Source organism: Eutrigla gurnardus, assembly GCF_963514095.1.
Source record: "Eutrigla gurnardus genome assembly, chromosome: 18".
NCBI classification, from domain to species: Eukaryota; Metazoa; Chordata; class Actinopteri; order Perciformes; family Triglidae; genus Eutrigla; species Eutrigla gurnardus.
In genome coordinates, this window is record NC_139929.1 from 2164848 (window position 1) to 2185975 (window position 21128).

Genomic DNA, 21128 nt, shown 5'->3' on the forward strand with positions numbered 1-21128 from the left:
AGTCATCAAGCATAGGATGGCTGGATTCCTGGTCTTCTCTCAACATTCTGGGGGACTAGTCAGGTTGTTGGTTCAGATCAATGTGCTTAGCGGCCACACAGGGTTTATCCACCTTTTCAACAGTCAAATTCAAGCACTTTTCAAGCATTTCCAGGTGCATTTCCATGCTTTTCCAGCCCCTTCCAGCTGTGGTAAACTCCATATTTGTACCAATCCAATGGTCAGTATTCAGTCTACTTATTATGTCACTTGTTCATCACATTAAATGAGATGTTATTGTCCTCTAAACAACCAACATGATGTTTGGAGACAGCTTTTTACAGAAGGACCACAAATGAAAGGAAAACTAATTCCACTAACAGATCCACAGAAATATAATCACCAACTATTTTCATCATCTGTTCATCATCAAAAGGCATTTTTCATAAAGAAATGTCACAAAATGCTGTTTTCAGTCCCTCAGATATGGGGATCTTCTTTTCTCTGTTCTATCATAGATGTCATCACATACAACACACATTTCAAGACGTTTAGTCTAAATCCAAGCACTTTTCAAACCTTTTCAAGGATTTCCAGCACCCGTATGAACCCTGTATAATGTTCTTTCATGGGAAGATATTTTGTTATTCCTTTAAGTCTTCTGTTTTCTTTTTACAGAACATCTGCAAATGTCTTACATCTTTAAAGCAAGTATTATTGAGGTTTTCGACTGCACCCCTTGTCCTCCCAGCCCTTTGCCCCAAGTTTCTTACTTAGCAGTTCCGTTTGCTAATCTCGCGAGAGTTTGGACGCGATCGGAATAAACCACATTACAAAAAATATCGTTCCAGCTATAATCTTAATACATTCAGTTTGAAACGCTTGTTATTAGTTTTGGAAAATAATTTTAATTCACATGGTTATATATTCTGGGTAAAAAGCGGGTGTTTTAAATGTTAAATAATAATAATAAGACGACTTGGACGCCCACTTGGTTCCGCCCTCCCCGCCCGTGGACCCTTCCAGAAGCCGCCGACAGACTCGTGCGGCTCGCAGTTCAGCCACACTCCAGATTTCCATCGTAAAAACCGTAAAAGCGTATTTTTTTAAAGCAGTTGGACGCTTCCTCGGTCATTCAACATGTCCGCGTTGGGGACACTAGCTTTCGATGAGTATGGGAGGCCGTTCATCATCATTAAAGACCAGGACAAGAAGACACGGTTATCCGGCATTGATGCGCTGAAGGTACAATGGGGCTAGCTAACGGGAAGCTGTTTGTTGCATGCTGCTTTAGCACGTTGCTAACATTGCTATTTGTCCATGATGGATACCTGAAAGTGAAGACGATATATGCCGATGAAAAACATGTTAAATAATTTATAATTCGGCTGAGCTGAACTGTTGGTGCAACGGCAACGTAATTCAGTTATCCTATAGGATTAGCAAGTCATGCTAACAAGGAGGGCCCATGTGCTTGTCTGCCGGTTGGGTGCTGCTACACGGGGCTGTGCCCCAAAATGGCAATTACTGATGCGCATAGCTTCTTCCGCGCGGATGGCAACTTCACATCTGCATTCAGTATAACGGTAGAGATCGATCAAATGTTGTTTCAAATGTGAGGATGAAATTAAATTGTTTTTTTTATGGTGTTTGCAGTCGCACATCATGGCAGGCAAGGCAGTGGCGTCCACGCTGAAGACCTCTCTGGGACCAAATGGTGAGTTTAGATTAATGCATATTATGCGTTTATCATATATGCAATGGAAGCATATATAGCATGAAGAAAATTAACTAATTCAGGGTTCCTACGGGTGCTGGAAATCCTTGAAAACACTTGAATATAAGTGTGGTGTTTTCAAAGCTTTGAAAAGTGCTTGGATTTAGACTAAAGGTCTTGAAATGTGTGTTCTACGTGTTGACATCTATGATAGAACAGAGAAAAGAAGATCTCCATATTTTCTGGACTGAAAACAGCATTTCCTGACATTTCTTTATGAAAAATGACTTTTGATGATGAACAGATGATGAAAATAGTTGGTGATTATATTTCTGTGGATCTGTTAGTGGAATTAGTTTTCCTTTCATTTGTGGTCCTTCTGTAAAAAGCTGTCTCCAAACATCATGTTGGTTGTTTAGAGGACAATAACATCTCATTTAATGTGATGAACAAGTGACAGAATAAGTAGACTGAATACTGACCATTGGATTGATACAAATATGGAGTTTACCACAGCTGGAAGGGGCTGGAAAAGCATGGAAATGCACCTTGAAGTGCTTGAAAAGTGCTTGAATTTGACTTTAGAAAAGGTGGGGGAATCCTGTAATTTGATTTCGTACACTTAACAGTTTTTCTATTTTCCATCCAGGCCTCGACAAGATGATGGTCGACAAGGATGGAGAGGTGACCGTCACAAACGACGGAGCCACTATCCTCAGCATGATGGATGTGGACCACCAGATCGCCAAGCTCATGGTGGAGCTTGCCAAGTCCCAGGATGACGAGATTGGCGATGGAACCACTGGAGTTGTTGGTACGTGAAAGGAAAGATGAGGGGTCTGGGGGGTGCTTGGCTGTAAGCCTGCATTTGTACGACTCGGCTGGCTGTTCTGGCGGTCCTAATGTAGATTCCTCAAGCATAGCAGTGGATTTTTAAGAACTGCGTAGAGATTATTATATCATCATTCAACCGTAGATTTTCCTGAAAGGGAGACACTAACTGTTGCCATGCAGCAATTTAGATACAATTCTTGACATAAAAGAGATGGAATACGATCATAACGGTCTATGCTCTTTATCCTGGGTGCCTGGTTATGTTCTGAAAAAAAATATGAAGGATAAACTGAAAAAATATTGTAATTTAAAACAGTTTTCCTCCAATTCTGCAGCACCTAAGCTTTTTGATTATACGGCCACCTGCAATGGTGTTGCTTAGTTAGACAGAGGATAAGTATGCATCAATAATGGTATATTTCCAGAAGGTTTCTGAGTGACAGAGAGCATGCACGTAACCATAGTTACGTATTATTATTCTTATTATGATTATTCTTGATCATTAAGACAGCCTGAAATCTTAAGTATATTCATATTGGTATCATTGTATAACTCTATGTTCCTCTTCCTTCTCAGTGCTGGCTGGGGCTTTGCTTGAGCAGGCCGAGCAGCTGCTGGACCGTGGGATCCATCCCATCAGGGTCTCTGACGGTTACGACCAGGCCGCGACCGTCGCCATTGCGCTGCTTGACAAAATCGCAGAAACCTTCGTCTGCGACCCCAACAACACAGAACCGCTCATTGAGACCGCCATGACGACGCTGGGATCCAAAATGTGAGTCCTGTGGACACAGCGGTGTTTGTTTGATTGGTTTTTGTTATTGGGTTATAATGTTTTCATATCAATAGGGTAGAAACATGCAATAAGATACAAAAACGACTTTTCAGTGCTCTGCTAAAATCTTAATTCATATTATTGCCATGTTAACGCTCTCCTGTTGTCTTCAGCATCAACCGGTGTCACAGGCAGATGGCAGAGATCGCCGTGAACGCCATCCTCACCGTGGCCGACATGGAGAGGAAGGACGTAGACTTTGAGCTCATCAAGATGGAGGGCAAAGTGGGAGGAAAGCTGGAGGACACACAGCTCATCAAGGGAGTCGTAGTGGACAAAGAGTTCAGCCACCCTCAGATGCCCAAGGTATAAACGAGGGGAATATCCCTCTAAACTACCCTTTTTTCTTTTCTTTTTTTTATTGTGAAGCCGACATCAACACATTCTTTTATCGGCCCTCAGGTTCTGAAAGATGTTAAAATCGCCGTCCTCACCTGCCCATTTGAGCCACCTAAGCCCAAGACCAAGCATAAGTTGGATGTGACCTGCGTGGAGGACTTCAAAGCTCTCCAGAAATTTGAGAAGGAGAAGTTTGAGGAGATGATCCAGCAGGTTGGTGCTGCAGAATCTAAAGGCACGGAGAAAAAATAACGTTGTAACATCGATACACGCTTAAAATATGTACTCGTGTCTGGGTTTTAGGTCAAAAGCAACGGTGCTACCTTGGCCATCTGCCAGTGGGGCTTCGACGATGAAGCCAATCACCTTCTGCTACAGAACGAGCTGCCGGCCGTCCGCTGGGTCGGAGGGCCTGAGATCGAGGTGAGAGACACTTAGATCAATCACGTAATCTCATGAAGTAAAGTTCACATTTAAAGTCAACACATGCGTCGTCTGTTTCCTCTGCAGTTGATTGCCATAGCGACGGGAGGCCGCATCGTGCCGCGGTTCTCCGAGCTGACGCCAGAGAAGCTCGGCACAGCCGGCGTGGTGAAGGAGATCTCCTTCGGCACCACAAAGGATCGCATGTTGGTCATCCAGGAGTGCAAAAACACTCGGGCCGTCACCATTTTCATCCGTGGAGGCAACAAGATGGTGAGCAAAAAATGGCACTTTAACTGTGAAGTCTCATTAACCTATTGATTCATGTTGATCGATACCTGTTGATCCACCTTTTTTTCTCTCTCATTAGATCATTGAAGAGGCCAAGCGTGCTCTCCATGATGCTCTTTGTGTAATTCGCAATCTGGTCAGAGACAACCGTATCGTGTACGGAGGAGGAGCTTCAGAGATCGCATGTGCTCTGGCCGTCAACGAGGCTGCAGATAAGGTGAGATACGAAAAACTAAACACTTAAGGAAATTAGCTAAATGAGATTTTTTCCTTTTTAGCGTTAGAATAAATACTTAAACGTGCCTTCTTTGTTGCTCTTGCTGCTCTGATCGTCTTTACTGCTCCTCTCCAGTGCCCGTCATTGGAACAGTATGCCATGAGGGCGTTTGCTGACGCTATGGAGGTCATCCCAATGGCGCTGGCTGAGAACAGCGGGTACAACCCGATCCAGACCATGACCGAGATCCGAGCCAGGCAGGTCAAAGAGAACAACCCCTTCCTCGGCATCGACTGTCTGCGCAACAACACCAACGGTAAGGAAACCACTGTCAACGCCACACTGATGCATCAAAGCAGGACAGACTGGGAGTGAATGGCTTTTTTATTATTTTTATTCAGGGTTCATACGGGTGCTGGAAATCCTTGAAAACACTTGAATCTTAGTGTGGTGTTTTCAAGGTTTGAAAGGTGCTTGAAATGTGTGTTGTATGTGATGACATCTATGATAGAACAGAGAAAAGAAGATCTCCATATCTGAGGGACTGAAAACAGCATTTTCTGACATTTCTTTATGAAAAATGCCTTTTGATGATGAACAGATGATGAAAATAGTTGGTGATTATATTTCTGTGGATCTGTTAGTGGAATTAGTTTTCCTTTCATTTGTGGTCCTTCTGTAAAAAGCTGTCTCCAAACATCATGTTGGTTGTTTAGAGGACAATAACATCTCATGTAATGGAACCCTGTATTTGTTGTTTTCCCTTCTAACAGACATGAAGCAGCAGCATGTGGTCGAGACCCTCATTGGCAAGAAGCAGCAGATCTTACTGGCCACCCAGGTCGTCAAGATGATCCTGAAGATCGACGACATCCGGAGCCCGGGAGAGAGCGAGGACTGAACGCCTCCTGGAACACTTTCAGATTTGTTCTAGAGGGTTTTAGGCACTTCCCCCGAGCTCCATGTCCAAACCGCACTGCTTATTGCTATTTATCGTTTGATACAAAATGTTCAAGCTGTTATCGTCGTATCAAAGTCACCATTAAAGACGTTGGTCCACTGAAATGTCTGGGAGATGTCATTCTGATTTCAAGCCTCCGATGCTTCTTTATTTGCATTTATAAGAGTTGAGAATTTACATTCTTAATTGTTCATGCAAGATCACACAATGCATCCATATGTTTATGCACAAGGCAGATCAGGTCCCACATGTGAACATGAACATTCACAGCTCAAAAAGAAAAAAGGGAAACTGGAACGTCTGCATCAAACCAAAATCATGATGTTTTTTTCTTTTTAATATATATATATATTTATTTGATCTTTTCAGCTTCTCATCCCCATCTGTGTAAACTTGTGGTTTACATTGTGGTTTCACATGTACTTGTGGAGCCAGTTCAGCAGGTCCGTCCTCGCCTCCAGGATGCCGGCTTTGTTCGCCGGGTCGATGTCCTCCTTTTTGCGGTGGACGAACCCGTGAGTCTGACCGGGGAAGATCTTCACCCGGTAATCCACCGTGCATTTCTCCTTCAGCTTCGCTTCGAGGACACCCACCTGAGCAGAAATGATGTAAAACACAGATGAGAGTTGAAGAAATTCCATGTGACATTTCTGCATTTTATTCTGACTAAAAAAATTATAATTTTTTTTTAATTGAAGTACATTATACAGCACAACATATGTTTCTTTTGAAGACATAATGGTACATCGGTGAAGCAGCAGACGGGTTATAATGTACAACCTAAACTCAATACTGCACTAAAGCTCCTAAATCCACCTGGTCTCACCTGGTCCAGTGGGATTATCGCGTCTTGCTCTGCAAAGATGAACAGCGTCGGACACTTGAGCTCGTAGCTGTCTTCTCTGTCACGGATGATCCCTGCACAAAGTCAACCAACGATGACTGATCTGTAACACGACAGTGGGATCGGGGATCGGCTGTCACTCGTACCGTAGACGGACACGCCCGCTTTGACCTCTGGGTAATGCAGGGCCAGGTGATGTGTGGCGATCCCTCCCCAGCAGAATCCCACGGCTCCGATGTGTTTGGCCCCGCACTGCTGCTTCAGATACCTCAGCACTGCATCCGCCTCTCTAGAGAAGCAATGACAATCGATCACCTGCTTCATCAATAACGTGACAATAGATGTCTACCTACTTGTTTATGTTTGTTGCCTTCCTGTCCTCGAGCCACTCCTGGAAGTTGGTCCACTCGTGTGCCGGATTCCACGGCTCCTTTCCAACGTAGAAATCTGGACAAACGGCACTAAACCCAGAAAACAGTGGTGGATGACATCACCGTTCACCAATCAGGTCACATGTTTGTCACCATGTCTACTCACATGTAGCCGTTGGCCGCCAGCATGTCGGCCATGTATCTGGTGTTGGGCAGCTGCCAGCCGTAGATGTCCTGGATGACGAGGACGGCCTTGTCGGAGGGGGCCGCCGGCTTCACCACGTAGGCTTTCATGTGCTCCATCTGGACCTCCTGGCCGAGACCCCCGTAGTCCATCCGGTCCCCTAGGTCACAGGGACACGGCCTGGCTTCGTTGGCCATCTGCTGACAGATTATTATTGAAAGCAGTTTATGTACTTTCTTCAGAGTTTGGAAGTAACAAGGTACAAATACTTGTGGTTGCGTAGAATTATCAGGTTTCTGTACTTTTACTTGAGTATTTTAACTTTTACTCTCTACAATTTAAAACTAATAGCTCTACTTTCTACTATTTTTTACTTTATACCTTGTGTACATTTGTGTCCTTCAAAGTAATACTTTTTACTTTGAGTACATTTTGTCCTTCAACGTGATACTTTATAATTTGAGTACATTCATTTCCTTCAAAATGATACTTTATACTTTGAGTACATTTTGTCCTTCAAAGTGATACTTTATTCTTTTGGGACATTTCAGAGCCTGTACCTTTCCACTTTCACTTGAGTAACGAAGTAGTATCAGTACTTTTACCAGAGTACATGTAAACACAAGGTTGTGTACTTCTACTTGCGTACAGAACGCCTGTTCTTGTTGAGAGAGCAGCGCGTCATCATGATTCAGCAGGTGAATACGTCATCAATAAGCTCGATCAGAACACATTTTCATGATCGATCAATAATTTGACAAAAGGTTGATTGTTATATGAGTGGAAGAATTCCCACCTGAGAGTTTTGGTCCCCGACGGAAACGTGAGTGCAGCTAAGCATTCACACCGGAAGTGTGTGTGTGTAGATGAGTTTACCTGATCGATTCGCCGATTGTTCGATGAAAGAAGAATCTTTTTTAATTTATTTCGCGAAGCTCAAGAAGTCGTAGCCGAAGTCCGATACGGTGATTGTGTCAAAGAATGGATTTCCTGCCATTGACCTTCAAAATAAAAGCTTTAAGTTTCACTAGGCTATTCTGATTGTTTGCAATAGCTTGTATAAATAACGCTTGAATGGTGGATTCTACACTGAAATGTAATGTCATTGTTTTTAATTATTTAAAAAATATATATAAAGTGATAATCTACGGTGAAGAAAACAACAAAATATCTGACCAAATAATGTGTAATTTTCGTTCTGTTCGCAGGCTATATTATTTTTTTTAATTAAATTCTGAAGTGGGTATCATTTTATTTTATTCTGTTTATTTAGCACAATTCAAATAAATAAATTATAAACAGAAACAGAAGAGACAAAACAGTTAAACGGTGCATGAAACCCATAGGGGCTTATTATAGCCTCAACTTTTATTTTAAAAAAAATCAATAATAAAATAGGGAATAGAAAAATAACAGCGAATATAAAACAATTAAGTAATAATGCTCCGTTTTGTGTGTTTTGTATTCTTAGATATGATATATACTGACCACGTGGGTGTTGCAAACTACTTCCTGCAAGCTATGGATTTTCTGGTAACTTCGTTTCTGTTTGTCTTGACCAAATACTTTACGCAAGTGAGTAAACACCACCTATGTTATTCACAAGTTGTTCAACTGAGTGTGATCGATGGTCCCGGACGTGCTTCTCAAAAGGCACCGCTGGGATTCGAACCCAGGATCTCCTGTTTACTAGACAGGCGCTTTAACCATCTAAGCCACGGCGCCGCTGAACCTGCAGCATGATATTACGGTAGCGTTGCATGCCAGGCTACACTGTGCCATCCATTCATTACATTATTTGGGTTTTTAATTAGGCTTAATTGCTTACGTACGTTTCACAGTTTAAACTCGACCACCGCCTTGGCATTTTTCCTATCGTTAGTTATATTATAATGTTTAAGAAAATAACTGCAGATGTCTGATAAAATAGGCTTTCCTTACATTATCCATAATACAGTGAATTATTCAATATAGCTAATACATGAGGTTTTCAATTAGACCTATTTAGAGAGGATGTTTTAACAAAAACAAGGGGGGGGGGGGGGGGTTGCTTTTACTTTGGGTTAAAGTGGGGCTAAATTAATTAAAATGAAGTATTAGTAATAGTTTAAATTGAGAGGGAAGAGTCTTCCAAAGTGTAAAATTTGATTGATGGGCAACGTTTGTTTTAACAAAACAAACTTGAGAATAAATAAAGCAGAACATAAAGTTCAAATTCCAACAGTTTGAGAATCACTGTTTTGATTGTTTTTGGTTGTAAAAGGAAGTGCAAGTCTTATGGCGTGATGTTGCATAAAAGTTGGTGGTTCAAGTAAAATCCTGCAGGTGTCGCTGTTCAGCATGATCGGGTATTTGATACCCACTTAAAGAAAGAAATATCTATAGAAACAAAAACAAAAACAAAAAATATATATATATCCTAAATTCATCCTTATTGTTTTTCCACATTAAAATATTTTGCCCTTTCACCAAACCACGTGATGGGTTGTTATGGAAGTTTTCGCTGCCGTAAAACCGGCTGTTGCAAAAAAAGGGGGAGGTGGGGAGAGGGGGGGACTGTTGTGACAGGAGCTCTCGCGGTGACGTTAGCGCATACGTTAGCCAGCGAGCTCAGCTAGCAGCCGTTGGTCTCGCGCACACAGCTTTAAACTGTCACTTCGGCGGAAACAGCGGGGAGATGTAATTGAATGGTTGTGTACATAAAAAAAACCGTAAGAATTAAAAATAAAACGTTGTTTTTGTTTAGCGGCGAACACAGATTGGATGTGAGAGGGCGCAGCGGAGCCTGTGTGTGTGTGTGTGGAGGGGGAAACCATCTTATGATGGCCGGATAAGGATACCCTCGTCTCCCGCTAAGCTAGCTAGCTTAAACACGATATCGTCCGCGTCGTGGATGGGTTCGCTGTACACGTCGCTCCTGGAAGAAACGGTGACCGCCGCTTAGCGAACAACATGGATACTGCCGAAGAAGGTAAATGACGTTGAACAAAAAAAAAAGAAGACATCGCTTGTCATTCTCTGAGCGTTAGCTTCGCTGGCCCGCTAGCGGGTTAACGTAGCCGGTTAGCATAGCTTGCTAGCCTGCCCAGTGTAGCTTGATGTTAATTCAGATGATTGCTTCATTTGTCTCGCTTATATGGATATCTAGCATTATAATTAGGAGTGCTTGTTCCAATGGATGTGTCTGTTAACACCCTATATTGTGTTTACATTCATATTTGTGTGGTTTGCTTTTGGCTTGTCGGCGATGGGTTTCATAACTCACACGTTTGTTTGTTTGTGTGCGTGTGTGCAGCGGATATCTGTCGTGTGTGCCGCTCCGAGGGGACCCCGGACAAACCCTTGTACCACCCTTGTGTCTGCACTGGCAGTATCAAGTTTATCCACCAGGAATGGTAAGTGGGCAACCCAGCTGTCAAGTATTGTGCTTTCCAATCACCCTTCCTTCCCCTTTCCCCGGAAAACTTTCTCCCTCAGAGCATGAACCCTGACGTGGACACGGCTACCTTGTGTCACGCTTCTTCAAAAGCTTTTCACGAGTGTAAAAACAGCATTGTGTAATGTTTAACATGGTTTAATCTTTCCCTATGGTTGAAGTTGCAACCGTGCTGCACAGGAACTCAATGCAAGAATCCCAGCCAAAAAACCCTAGTCCGTATTTTAATAATAATCATAATCATAATCATAATAATAACAGGGTTCTTAAGGGTGCTGGAAATCCTTGAAATACTTTAATTTTAGTGTGGTGTTTTCAAGGTCTGAAAAGTGCTTGGATTTAGAATAAAGTGCCTGAACATGATTGAAATGTATGTTCTACGTGATGACTTTTGATATAACACAAAGAAAAGAAGATCTCCATATTTGAGGGACTGAAAACAGCATTCTCTGCATGACTGAATACTGAGGATTGTATTGGATACAGTCGTTTACCACAGCTGGAAGGCGCTGGAAAAGCATGTTCGTTGTAATAAACTTTATTTGTAAAGCACTTTCCAAAAACACTGTTACAAAGTGCTTTCCAAGATTAAATTCTATTCAATTGTTATACTGTCAAATCATAACCGAAGTTATCTCAATACATTTTCGAAGTCCCAACATCACCCCATTCTCATAGTCTTATAAAAGAAAGGAGGATCTGTATTTACATGCTGTCATTATAAGAGGAAGTATGTAAGTCTTATGTTTCAGGTGCATTATTCCTTCAATGGTGGCTTGATAGAAAATAAGATTTGAAAGAAATCATGAAATGAGACCGAGCAGGCTTCATCCTTTCAGCGTGTCTGGTTACTGGCCCCATGTGTGGTGGTACTGGAGCTGCAGCAGCAGTCCTGAAAACAATGCCAGCCCCTGCTGGTATTTTGGAGATTGTGCTGTTTTCATCGCTCCAGTGCGTGTGTGTGTGTGTCACACTGGTTAGAAGAGGGTCAGGTGCATGGAAACCCCCAGGCAGAAGCAAAGGCCTGGATTGTTCCGCGGTAATTGTTTAACCTCGATCTGAAACCCCTTCCCCACAAAACACACACACACACAAAGTTTAGAATAACTGTCTATTGTGTGCTGATTGTATAAAGGCTGCAGCTAACCATGTTTAGCTCATTTCCTTGTATTTCTTCCTAATTGAAAGTCACATGCAGACAAACACACAGGTCGCGGTCACATTTAATGTACTGTAGATGAAATGTCATTGTGCAGAGTGACATGGTCAGCAATGCATCAGTATAATACACTTCTCTGGTAAATGAGGGCATTTCTGGTTGTTTTACACATGTATACCATAACATGTGTTGCATTTCAAACTGGTCAAATAGATCATAGGCCAGTTTTGCACAGATTCCAGCTGTTGTGGACCAATAAGCTGATCTCGGGTACAAACCTTCTGAACTGTTGTACTGAGAACAGTCTTTAATCTTGAATGCTGTCATATGTGTTGGAATCTGCTGGTGTAACGACCCTCTTACACAACCCAGAGTCTAACCTACGTCACGTTATTACGGGCAACGTACGAGCAGAAATAAGCTCAGAAATAACTGATAAGCTCTTATTGTGTTTGATGTTAATCAGTTTATTTTTTCCCATGACTGAAACATGATAAGTTGTCCCAGTCAGTGTCTCCCGGTTGGGTCCAGAGATCCTGGTTGTGACAGTTGAACACACTCCTTCATCATCATAATCATCATCTTGTTTATTCACGGCAGTGGAAAGAAAGATAGTGTCGGGTCAACACTAGGAACGTTTGTCTTCGTCTCGTTCGACTGGGGTTTTAAATCTCTGACTCCTGAGTTGTTTCTAGTGACTTTAGAGTTGGAGCTCGTTAGTTCCAAGGCCTTGTGTTTAGATGTCATATGTTAGAGTTAAAATCTCCAAACTAGGGACTAATAAAGTCACACACATTCATCTGTTTTTCCAATAATTAGGATTTAAAGGTGGGTGTTTTAATTGATGTATGCTCTGTAGTTGTTAGCTGTTTGCTATTGATGTGGACATATTCAGTATTCCAGTATCACATGCAAAAATCCTCAAGCAGCACATATTCTACGTTGTTGCATTGTGTACTACTTTTGACCGTCTAATGGTTTTGCTTTGCAGTTTGGTCCAGTGGCTGAAGCACAGCAGGAAGGAGTACTGTGAATTATGCAAGCACAGATTTGCTTTCACACCAAGTAAGTTCCTTGTGGCATTGATGGATCGTCCCCTTGAATATGTTAAAACAGGATTTACACATGGAGCCATATGGTCTCTATTTTTGCTTGTGATCAGGTTATTAAGAGTCAGTTTTAAACACAACTTTGAATGATATTTAGAACTTTATCAAACATAAACGGCTATTTAAATGCCTCTGGTTCACTTTCTCTTTTTCTTTCAGTCTACTCCCCGGACATGCCTTCACGTCTGCCCATCCAGGACATCTGTGCCGGCCTGCTGACCAGTGTGGGCACTGCCATCCGCTACTGGTTCCATTACACACTGGTGGCCTTCGCATGGCTCGGAGTGGTTCCTCTCACTGCATGTAAGTAGTACACACACAAAGTGTGTAGCCAAACTGACTGTGCACTCAAGGCCACGGGGATCTCCTCCTTCATTCGGGATTACAGCTCCCTTTTCATGAAGAGAATTTTCATAAATTGATTAATGGAAGCAATGTTGTATAACGGGGTGTAATCTGATTTTAGCCAGCCGGTTTGTTTCACAGGTTTGAAATAGATGTTCGTTCTATATTGTATGTGTGGCTGTGAATCATGTTCGTGGTTTAACACGATTAAGAACATTACAGCTCTACTTTCATTCAATAACCGGCAATGTTCTGCATGTTCCAAGATATGTAAATCCCCCTCAGTTTCCAATATACAACATGTTAACTGGATCTATTTCATTCTCACATGCAAAATAAATGCACTTAGATGTGTTTAATGTGCAAAATGACATTAACTTCTGTATCTGGTCTCTTGTCTCAGGTCGCATCTACAAGTGTCTGTTTACCGGCTCTGTGAGCTCACTTTTGACGCTGCCGCTGGACATGCTCTCTACGTGAGTGATGATGCCAGTATTCACTACTAAAGCTGCTCTCTTTTTACCTGTTGATGCTCTTCATTTCCACATAGCTTACTTTTTTAAAGGTTAATGTTAATGCTTGTGCTCCTGCAGAGAGAACCTGCTTGCAGATTGTCTACAGGGCTGCTTCGTGGTCACCTGCACACTGTGTGCGTTCATCAGTCTGGTGTGGCTCAGAGAACAGATAGTCCACGGCGGCGCTCCCCAGTGGTTAGAGCAGCACCAGCCGGCGCCGCCTAATGCAGCCGGGCAAGCCAATGAGGTACTTTGCTTGACTGATTGCCAACGAGTCATTTATTTTTATTCCAAACCCCATAAAAGCGAATGTTGTTCAATAACGCAGACTTTTGAAGAATGAAGATATTGATGGTGCGCAAAGAGAGTTATTTGTGTGTCTTGTGTTGCATAATTTAGATACCATATCCAACCAAGATCCATACTTATACACGCCGAAACCCCCTTGCCAGCCATCCATGCATCCTTTCCCCCCCTCACCCTCAGGCGCAGGCTGCAGGCCAGGGAGCGGCTGATGAGCCCCCCGCTGCCCAGCCAGCCCCCGCTGATCCGCCAGCCCAGAATGAAGCGGAGCCCGAGCCCCCCGATGCCCCCCCAGACCAGGGTGATGACCCAGAGCTGGAGGAAGAGGAGGGAGCTGCAGCTGAAGATGCAGACCCCAACAACGGAGCGCAAGGTTGGAATTGGATTTAAAAAAGAATAACAATCAGTTTCCAGTTTGATATTGTTCCTACAGAAGAGTTGAAAGGCTGTGAAACAAGAAGTGTTTTCAACCAGTTGTCTTTGGAATGCTTTTTTTAATTAAAAAATGAAATTGCTTAACATCACAAAACACAAAGAACATGATGCAGTTCATGCACAAACAAGACAGAGCAGAACATCATGAAAAACATGTTTCCAAAAAAATGTGTTTGTCTCCAGCAAAGCCAACAAACAAACACTGTTGTTCAAAGCCAGACGGGAAACTTCAAGGTTCATGGAAATGCACCGTTGATCACTGAGAAATACTAGAACAAACTGCACCGCTGCCATTAGAGCGTGCAGTTTAATATGAATGATAGAACGGCGTGTCAGAACACTACCCGTAGCACTCGTTGGGTCTCACTTACTTGTTCTGTTTGTCTGCGGTTAATCCACTGATTTACTAGCCGGATCGGCAGAACAGGCTGATAATGAAGCGTGGTGGTGTTATGCGTTATTCTAGCCCCACGGGTGTCGCCACAACTAAATGCATGCAGTGGAACCAGAAGGTTGTTCTGTAAACAGTATTTCCCAACATTTATAATGTATTTATAATTTAGCAGACAAACACAATGACACTTTTGTCCTGTCAACTGTAATGCTGTGATCCAACAAGCAGGAAGATACATAGGGAGTACATTAATAATGTATGTAGTTTTTTCTTTAATTCACTGTACGTAAAGGTAATATGTTTCTGTGCAGATGACATGAATTGGAACGCTTTGGAGTGGGACAGAGCAGCAGAGGAGCTCACCTGGGAACGGGTAAGATCTCCAAATACCCACAATTTACAAAACTCATTCTTTTTTTTTATTGTGACATAATTTTTCTCCATTTCCCTTTTTCAGATGCTTGGCCTGGATGGTTCACTCGTATTTCTGGTAAATCTTTATATCTGTAGTTGTCGGTCCTTGTTTTGTATACTTGTGTGTTGACTTTTTAAGATACAATTTTGACTTTTTTCTCATAGGAGCATGTTTTTTGGGTCGTGTCTCTCAATACACTCTTCATCCTCGTCTTCGGTGAGTAGGCTAAAACAATCATCCATCAGGAGCGTAAAGATCAATCGATTGCATTTATTTGATTATTGAAAGTACAAAATAAATCCTATCATCATGTGGGAGGCAAATCAGGGGAATTGAAACAGCAGCTAGAGAGGCGGGTGGGAAGCTGAAAGCGTGGGAATCATGTATCGGAATGAGATCATATAAAATACATAATTCATGTTGTTTCTAGTAGATTATCAGTGTAATTTCATGCCCGATTCGCTTGCATCAAGCAGAGAAAATAGACCAGATCGCTGTAGAAGGACGCAGACGGCGCTTTGTGGTGTTCTGCATCTCGTTTAAACCCGCCTTAAAAGGCTCATTCCCATCGTGGTCCTCCAAAATAAAAGAAACTGTATGATCCCGATCCTTTGATAAAAATCTCTGACATATTATGTAATTATAGCACTGGTGCAGCCTGATTGCATTTGTCTTTCCTGGTTAATATGCCGTAATTGAAAAATGTCCTCTCATTCCTGCCCTCGTCCAGCGTTCTGTCCCTACCACATCGGCCACTTCTCTGTCGTGGGTCTCGGCTTTGAGGAATACGTAAGAACCTGCTCTCATCCACTCTCGTTATGGAATATTGCGTCTCCTGAGCTGTGATTAATTGCTTTGCTTTTCTTCAGGTCCAAGCTTCTCACTTTGAGGGCTTGATCACAACCATCGTGGGCTACATCCTGCTGGCGATGACGCTCATCCTCTGTCACGTATCCTTTGGTTCAAACGCCGTCAAACTGAGAAAATGTCAAATCAAAGGCGAGCAGAATTCCATTACAAGAACGCACAGTGCGTTCTGTTCGGTCTCTGTGGGTGTTTAATGTGTTAGCAGAGTTGATCCTTAATGGTTGCCTCAGGGACTCGCCGCTCTGGTCCGGTTCCAGCGCTCCCGACGCCTCCTGGGAGTCTGCTATATTGTTGTCAAGGTAACGCCTCTTAAGTGCATTTCCTGTGTAGCTCACGTCTGCACCTTCCTCGGTGGAAATACAGATTGAAGAATTCACTTACGGAGATTTACTACCTGAGGGGATGAACATGTACATGTGTAAAGTGATGTTTCTGCTTCCAGGTGTCTCTGCTGGTTGTTGTGGAGATCGGTGTTTTTCCACTCATCTGTGGCTGGTGGCTCGACATCTGCTCTTTAGTAAGACCCTCTTGTTCTCCCCCTTGTTCTTTCAGTCAGTACGTCTGCAATCCAACTGTTTTTTATAGTGTCATATCGTAAAACAAAAGTCATCTCAGGACACTAATGACTGGAAATATGAAACTGAAGGACTGCTGAGCAGCCGGTCAATCTCTTTAACATTTTATAGTGACAAACACTTCAGCATTGCAGTGGATGCTTATGTGCTGTTTTTAACATAATAATAATTTAAATGGGAGTGGTGTTCTCTACCCTATAGAGGTTTCTATGAAATAGCCATCATGGCTTTTAACAGAGGCAGGAGCAGATGCTGTTGATCAGAGTTCATGCATTTATTAACTTATTAACAGAGAAGCAGATGGTGTCAGACAGTTGGAGGGAGTCACATATGCCTGTGCGGTGGCTCTCACCGTCCTTGTCTGCAAGTCTCTTGTGTCTCAGCAAGTTTTCGCTCTTTCGGAAGTCCCAAGTCCCCCCCCTCACTTTAAGCTTCCCCACCGACGCCTTACACTGTAACCCGGTGGGTGTGTTTTCACAAGCTTGTGATCAGCACAATCAGCGTGCCTCAGGACAGGTGGAGCAGCTGGCAAAGCAAAAGAAGAACTGTGTCCTTCCCCCTCTAGAGCTGTTCACCTGTCAGAAAATAATCAAATTGGCCTGAAAATGAACCGTCTTTCTCATTAAAACCAGCTTCACAAACGATAAAGCTGTGTTTGTTCTCTACCACTGACCCTTTTTTAGAAGTTGTAATAAATATGCATCATGTGGGTCATCTTAATCCATCATATTTGCACCACATCCCATGTATGTACATAATATTTTAAGCTAAATGGGGACAACAGTGCTAAATGGAATCCTTCCTCCTTCATGTACGCTCAGAAAGGAATTCATCTTTGTCTATTTTTAATCTGTTAAGCATATGACATGCACAAATGTTATTCATAGCACATTTTATCTTCTCACCAACTGTGCATTAATTTAGCAGAGATGCATCATCTTAGAAACGACACTGAATTTAAATCAGGTCTAACGGGTTTCTTTTATTCATCGTCCTGCAGGAGATGTTCGACGCCTCCCTGAAAGACCGAGAGTTGAGTTTTAAATCGGCCCCCGGTACCACCATGTTCCTGCACTGGCTGGTGGGGATGGTCTATGTCTTCTACTTCGCCTCTTTCATCCTCCTCCTGAGAGAGGTACGACTATGACCACTCTAACATTAAGCATTTTTTATATTGCTTTATACATCTTCTATATGCTTACTTGTATTCGCCGCGTGTCCGTCAGGTGCTCAGGCCGGGAGTGCTGTGGTTTCTGAGAAACCTCAACGACCCGGATTTTAACCCGGTGCAGGAGATGATCCACCTGCCCATCTACAGACACCTGCGGCGGTTCATCCTGTCCGTGGTGGTGTTCGGCTCCATCGTGTTGCTCATGCTGTGGTTGCCCATCAGGCTGATCAAGCTGCTGCTGCCCACCTTCCTCCCGTACAACGTGATGCTGTACAGGTGAGCGGCAGGTTATGGGTGTCTATGGGTGGAAGAGCTGCTGCTTTGTCTCTTTTTAGAGCTGTGTGTGTGAGTGCGAGTGCGAGTGCGAGTGCGAGTGCGAGTGCGAGTGCGAGTGTGTGTGTGTGTGTGTGTGTGTGTGTGTGTGTGTGTGAGAAACCACTTCCTCCTTGGGCCAGATAGATGTTGAACAAATGAGGAAATAAAAAACCAAAGAGTAGCAGTGACAAAGCCAGTGGAGTATTTGCTGTAAGACACAACTAACCGTTTGGCTCACACCCTGGCACGCAATGTTGAAATGGCTTTTTCTGACCCCGTCCACCTCTCCCCCCTCCCCCCCCCTCAGCGACGCCCCGGTCAGCGAGCTGTCTTTGGAGCTATTATTACTTCAGGTTGTGCTGCCAGCTCTTTTGGAGCAGGGTCACACACGGCAGTGGCTGAAAGGCCTGGTCCGGGCCTGGACCGTCAGCGCTGGATATTTACTGTAAGTCACGTTGTAATTATACGCCCCTCCCCCCCTTGTTTGTTTTGTCCAGATTGGCTGACTAACTCGTCTTTACGTCCACAGAGATCTCCACTCCTACCTCCTCGGGGAGCAGGAGGACAATGATGGCAACCAGCCTGTGAACAACAACAACAACAACCCTCCCCCCGGTCACCATAACAACAACAACAACCCGGCCCCCGCTGTTGGCGAGGGGCTGCATGCTGCCCATCAGGCCATCCTGCAGCAAGGGGGGCCGGTTGGGTTCCAGCCTTACCACAGACCCCTCCGCTTCCCGTTCAGGGTGAGAACATTGCAGATCGGGGAGCCGTCTCTGGGGAAACGCTTCTCGTGTTATTGGTGTTTCTTTTTATTAGTTTAATATCTGCAGTTTACAATTCTTAGACAGATGGCTTCCACTTAAGAAATGACACAAAACCAAATAAACATTAGTTTAAATGTGTTGTGGAATATAAAATGCACTGTGTACATTATTTGTAAAGTCTCTTTAAAGAGAAAAGACGAGGCCTAGTATTTGTGAAGTGTGCCCTTGATGCAGGTACCACTTACTGTGTCTTAGACCAAACAACTCAACTCCTTCACATGAAAGCCCTCAATCTTAGAATTGTATGTTTACAAAGCTTAGATGCGTTTCCAAGCCTGGTTGCATTCATTTGTATTAAAAAGCGGTCTCTTCTCTCCCCCAGATCGTGTTGCTGATAGCATTCATGTGCATCACTCTGCTGGTGGCCAGTCTGGTGTGTCTAACCCTACCAGGTAAGATGTGGTGGCAGAAAGAAACACCCAGCAATTTATCTTCTACTTTGAAGACCCACACCCAAACCATGATTATAGGGTGGATATCTATATATATATAAATGCATGTCTGTTGAAGCGGTTCTTTTTAAATTTCCACCTCAAATAGTGTTTCACGTCTTTAGGGATTCCACTAAAGCTGTCTGTCACGTGTGTTTCAGTGTTCACCGGCCGCTGGCTGATGTCCTTCTGGACAGGAAGCTCCAAAATCCACGAGCTGTACACGGCGGCGTGCGGCCTGTACGTCTGCTGGCTGTCGATACGCGGCGTCACCGTGCTGCTGGCCTGGATGCCTCAGGGACGCACCGTCATCGCACGCAAGGTCCAGGAGTGGACGCTCATGGTGGGTGTCTGAAACACCAGAACTTCACATTTCATGATGAGTTATGTTCATTATATATTCTTGTTTTTCAGATCCTGAAGACCCTGGTTGTCGCCCTGCTGGTGGCCGGAGTCATCCCGCTGCTGCTCGGCCTGCTGTTTGAGCTGGTCATCGTGGCCCCGCTCAGGGTCCCCTTGGACCAAACACCCCTCTTCTACCCTTGGCAGGTACGACTGTGTTTCTATGGCATGTGGGCGTCTCTCTCTCTCTCCAGAGACTTCCTTGTAGTGGCTCATTACTGTGGATGTCTTGTATGCAGGACTGGGCTCTCGGAGTGCTCCATGCCAAAATCATCGCTGCCATCACTCTCATGGGCCCCCAGTGGTGGCTGAAGACGGTTATCGAGCAGGTGGGTTTGCCATGGATGTTACACTTAAAGTAACAGTGTAGTATAAAATATACAAGAATAATGTTATAATTAGCTGTACATTAAAGAAAAAATAACTAAGCGTTCGTGCTCAGGTTTATGCAAACGGAATCCGCAACATTGATCTCCAGTTCATCATCCGTAAACTGGCGGCGCCGGTCATCTCGGTCCTGCTGCTGTCCTTGTGCGTGCCATATGTGATCGCTGCCGGGGTGGTGCCTGCTGTGGGTGAGTGTCTTCACATTAGGAAGTACATTAGTTTGACATTTTGTTATTTTCTCTGTAAGTTCACCTTCTCAACAAAAAAAAGGATTTTCCAAATACGCAGGGAACGGCAATTTGCCTCGACAACGAAGCACTCTTCTGAGAAATCCACCTAAAGCACTGGCAGTTTGCATTAGATTAACCCTGTGAATATGCAATGAGGTTATTAAGTAAACTCAAATATCCTAACCGAAGTGTGTCTCTTCTGCAGGAGTCACCCCAGAGATGGAGATCCTGATGCAGAGGAGAATCTACCCGTTCCTCCTGATGGTGGTCTCGCTCATCGGTATCCTGTCCTTCCAGATCCGACAGTTCAAACGCCTCTACGAGCACATCAAGAACGACAAGTGAGCATCTTTGTGACCGTATCGCCCCGCAATGCATTTGACCATTTGTAGCTTTTTTGTATTTTTTATTACCGTGACGATCTCTCTCTCTCCACAGGTACCTGGTCGGCCAGAGGCTCGTCAACTATGAACGGAAAGCTGGAAGAGCGAGCTCAATCCCGCCTCCCATCCCTGTCCCCGTCGTAGAGTAGATCTTTTGTGTCACACGTTGCCACGTTTGTTTGCACCCGTTACCCTGCGTACCCCCCCCCTCTCCCCCTCCCTCCCCGTATCCCACCCCTTTTTTTTATTTTCAACTCAGTCCTTGGAACATAATCCTTTTTAAATCTCCCGTGGATGTTGTTCAATTTCTCAAATTCCCATTCGTTGCCACCGAAAAAAGGTGGGAAAAGGGAAATGTATTATAATCATGGGAGAGCTGAGTAATCCCCCCCCCCCATCCCCCCACAAACGCAGTAGGCAGGAGAGCGAGG

General features: G+C 43.8%; 3 protein-coding genes across 4 annotated transcripts; 2 read left to right on the forward strand and 1 right to left on the reverse strand.

The window, feature by feature from the left end:
• The first annotated feature begins 993 nt into the window (after positions 1-993).
• Positions 994-5700, forward strand: cct5 (chaperonin containing TCP1, subunit 5 (epsilon)). Its single transcript, XM_084033138.1, has 11 exons — positions 994-1224; positions 1636-1696; positions 2346-2510; positions 3107-3305; positions 3479-3671; positions 3768-3917; positions 4008-4127; positions 4215-4400; positions 4498-4635; positions 4771-4951; positions 5409-5700. Exons 1-11 carry the CDS (start codon positions 1120-1122, stop codon positions 5534-5536), a joined length of 1626 nt encoding a protein of 541 aa, XP_083889264.1. The 5' UTR covers positions 994-1119; the 3' UTR covers positions 5537-5700.
• A 242-nt stretch (positions 5701-5942) lies between these two features.
• On the reverse strand, positions 5943-7989 carry cmbl (carboxymethylenebutenolidase homolog (Pseudomonas)). Of its 2 annotated transcripts, none has more exons than XM_084033139.1 (6): positions 7872-7989; positions 6978-7192; positions 6794-6901; positions 6587-6729; positions 6423-6514; positions 5943-6189 (listed from the first exon to the last, which is right to left on the reverse strand). In XM_084033139.1, the coding sequence occupies exons 2-6, from the start codon at positions 7190-7192 to the stop codon at positions 6010-6012; spliced, it is 738 nt and encodes a 245-aa protein (XP_083889265.1). In that variant the 5' UTR covers positions 7872-7989; the 3' UTR covers positions 5943-6009. The 2 variants fall into 2 exon arrangements, with proteins under 2 accessions (XP_083889265.1, XP_083889266.1); XM_084033140.1 differs by having other exon boundaries at positions 6978-7195; positions 7872-7980.
• A 1611-nt stretch (positions 7990-9600) lies between these two features.
• LOC311028579 (E3 ubiquitin-protein ligase MARCHF6-like) lies at positions 9601-20986 on the forward strand. Its single transcript, XM_084033238.1, has 25 exons — positions 9601-9966; positions 10291-10390; positions 12582-12655; positions 12859-13002; positions 13448-13520; positions 13638-13806; positions 14046-14235; positions 15003-15064; positions 15149-15181; positions 15271-15322; positions 15837-15895; positions 15976-16056; positions 16204-16272; positions 16416-16490; positions 17549-17683; positions 17775-17995; positions 18342-18479; positions 18564-18783; positions 19187-19256; positions 19457-19638; positions 19710-19844; positions 19937-20026; positions 20140-20272; positions 20520-20655; positions 20753-20986. Exons 1-25 carry the CDS (start codon positions 9948-9950, stop codon positions 20844-20846), a joined length of 2754 nt encoding a protein of 917 aa, XP_083889364.1. The 5' UTR covers positions 9601-9947; the 3' UTR covers positions 20847-20986.
• The last annotated feature ends 142 nt before the right edge of the window (positions 20987-21128 follow it).

Bases quoted from the DNA above. Each gene is read 5' to 3' on its own strand.
- cmbl (XM_084033139.1), bottom strand. From the start codon at position 7,192: ATGGCCAACGAAGCCAGGCCGTGTCCCTGTGACCTAGGGGACCGGATG. The intron at 6,902-6,977 runs GTGAGTAGACAT...TTCTGGGTTTAG, and splicing joins CTGGCGGCCAACGGCTACAT to TGCCGTTTGTCCAGATTTCT. The intron at 6,190-6,422 runs GTGAGACCAGGT...ATTTCTGCTCAG, and splicing joins CGATAATCCCACTGGACCAG to GTGGGTGTCCTCGAAGCGAA.
- LOC311028579 (XM_084033238.1), top strand. The intron at 19,639-19,709 runs GTGGGTGTCTGA...CTTGTTTTTCAG, and splicing joins TCCAGGAGTGGACGCTCATG to ATCCTGAAGACCCTGGTTGT. The intron at 20,656-20,752 runs GTGAGCATCTTT...CTCTCTCCACAG, and splicing joins GAGCACATCAAGAACGACAA to GTACCTGGTCGGCCAGAGGC.
- cct5 (XM_084033138.1), top strand. From the start codon at position 1,120: ATGTCCGCGTTGGGGACACTAGCTTTCGATGAGTATGGGAGGCCGTTC. The intron at 4,128-4,214 runs GTGAGAGACACT...TTTCCTCTGCAG, and splicing joins TCGGAGGGCCTGAGATCGAG to TTGATTGCCATAGCGACGGG. The intron at 4,952-5,408 runs GTAAGGAAACCA...CCCTTCTAACAG, and splicing joins TCTGCGCAACAACACCAACG to ACATGAAGCAGCAGCATGTG.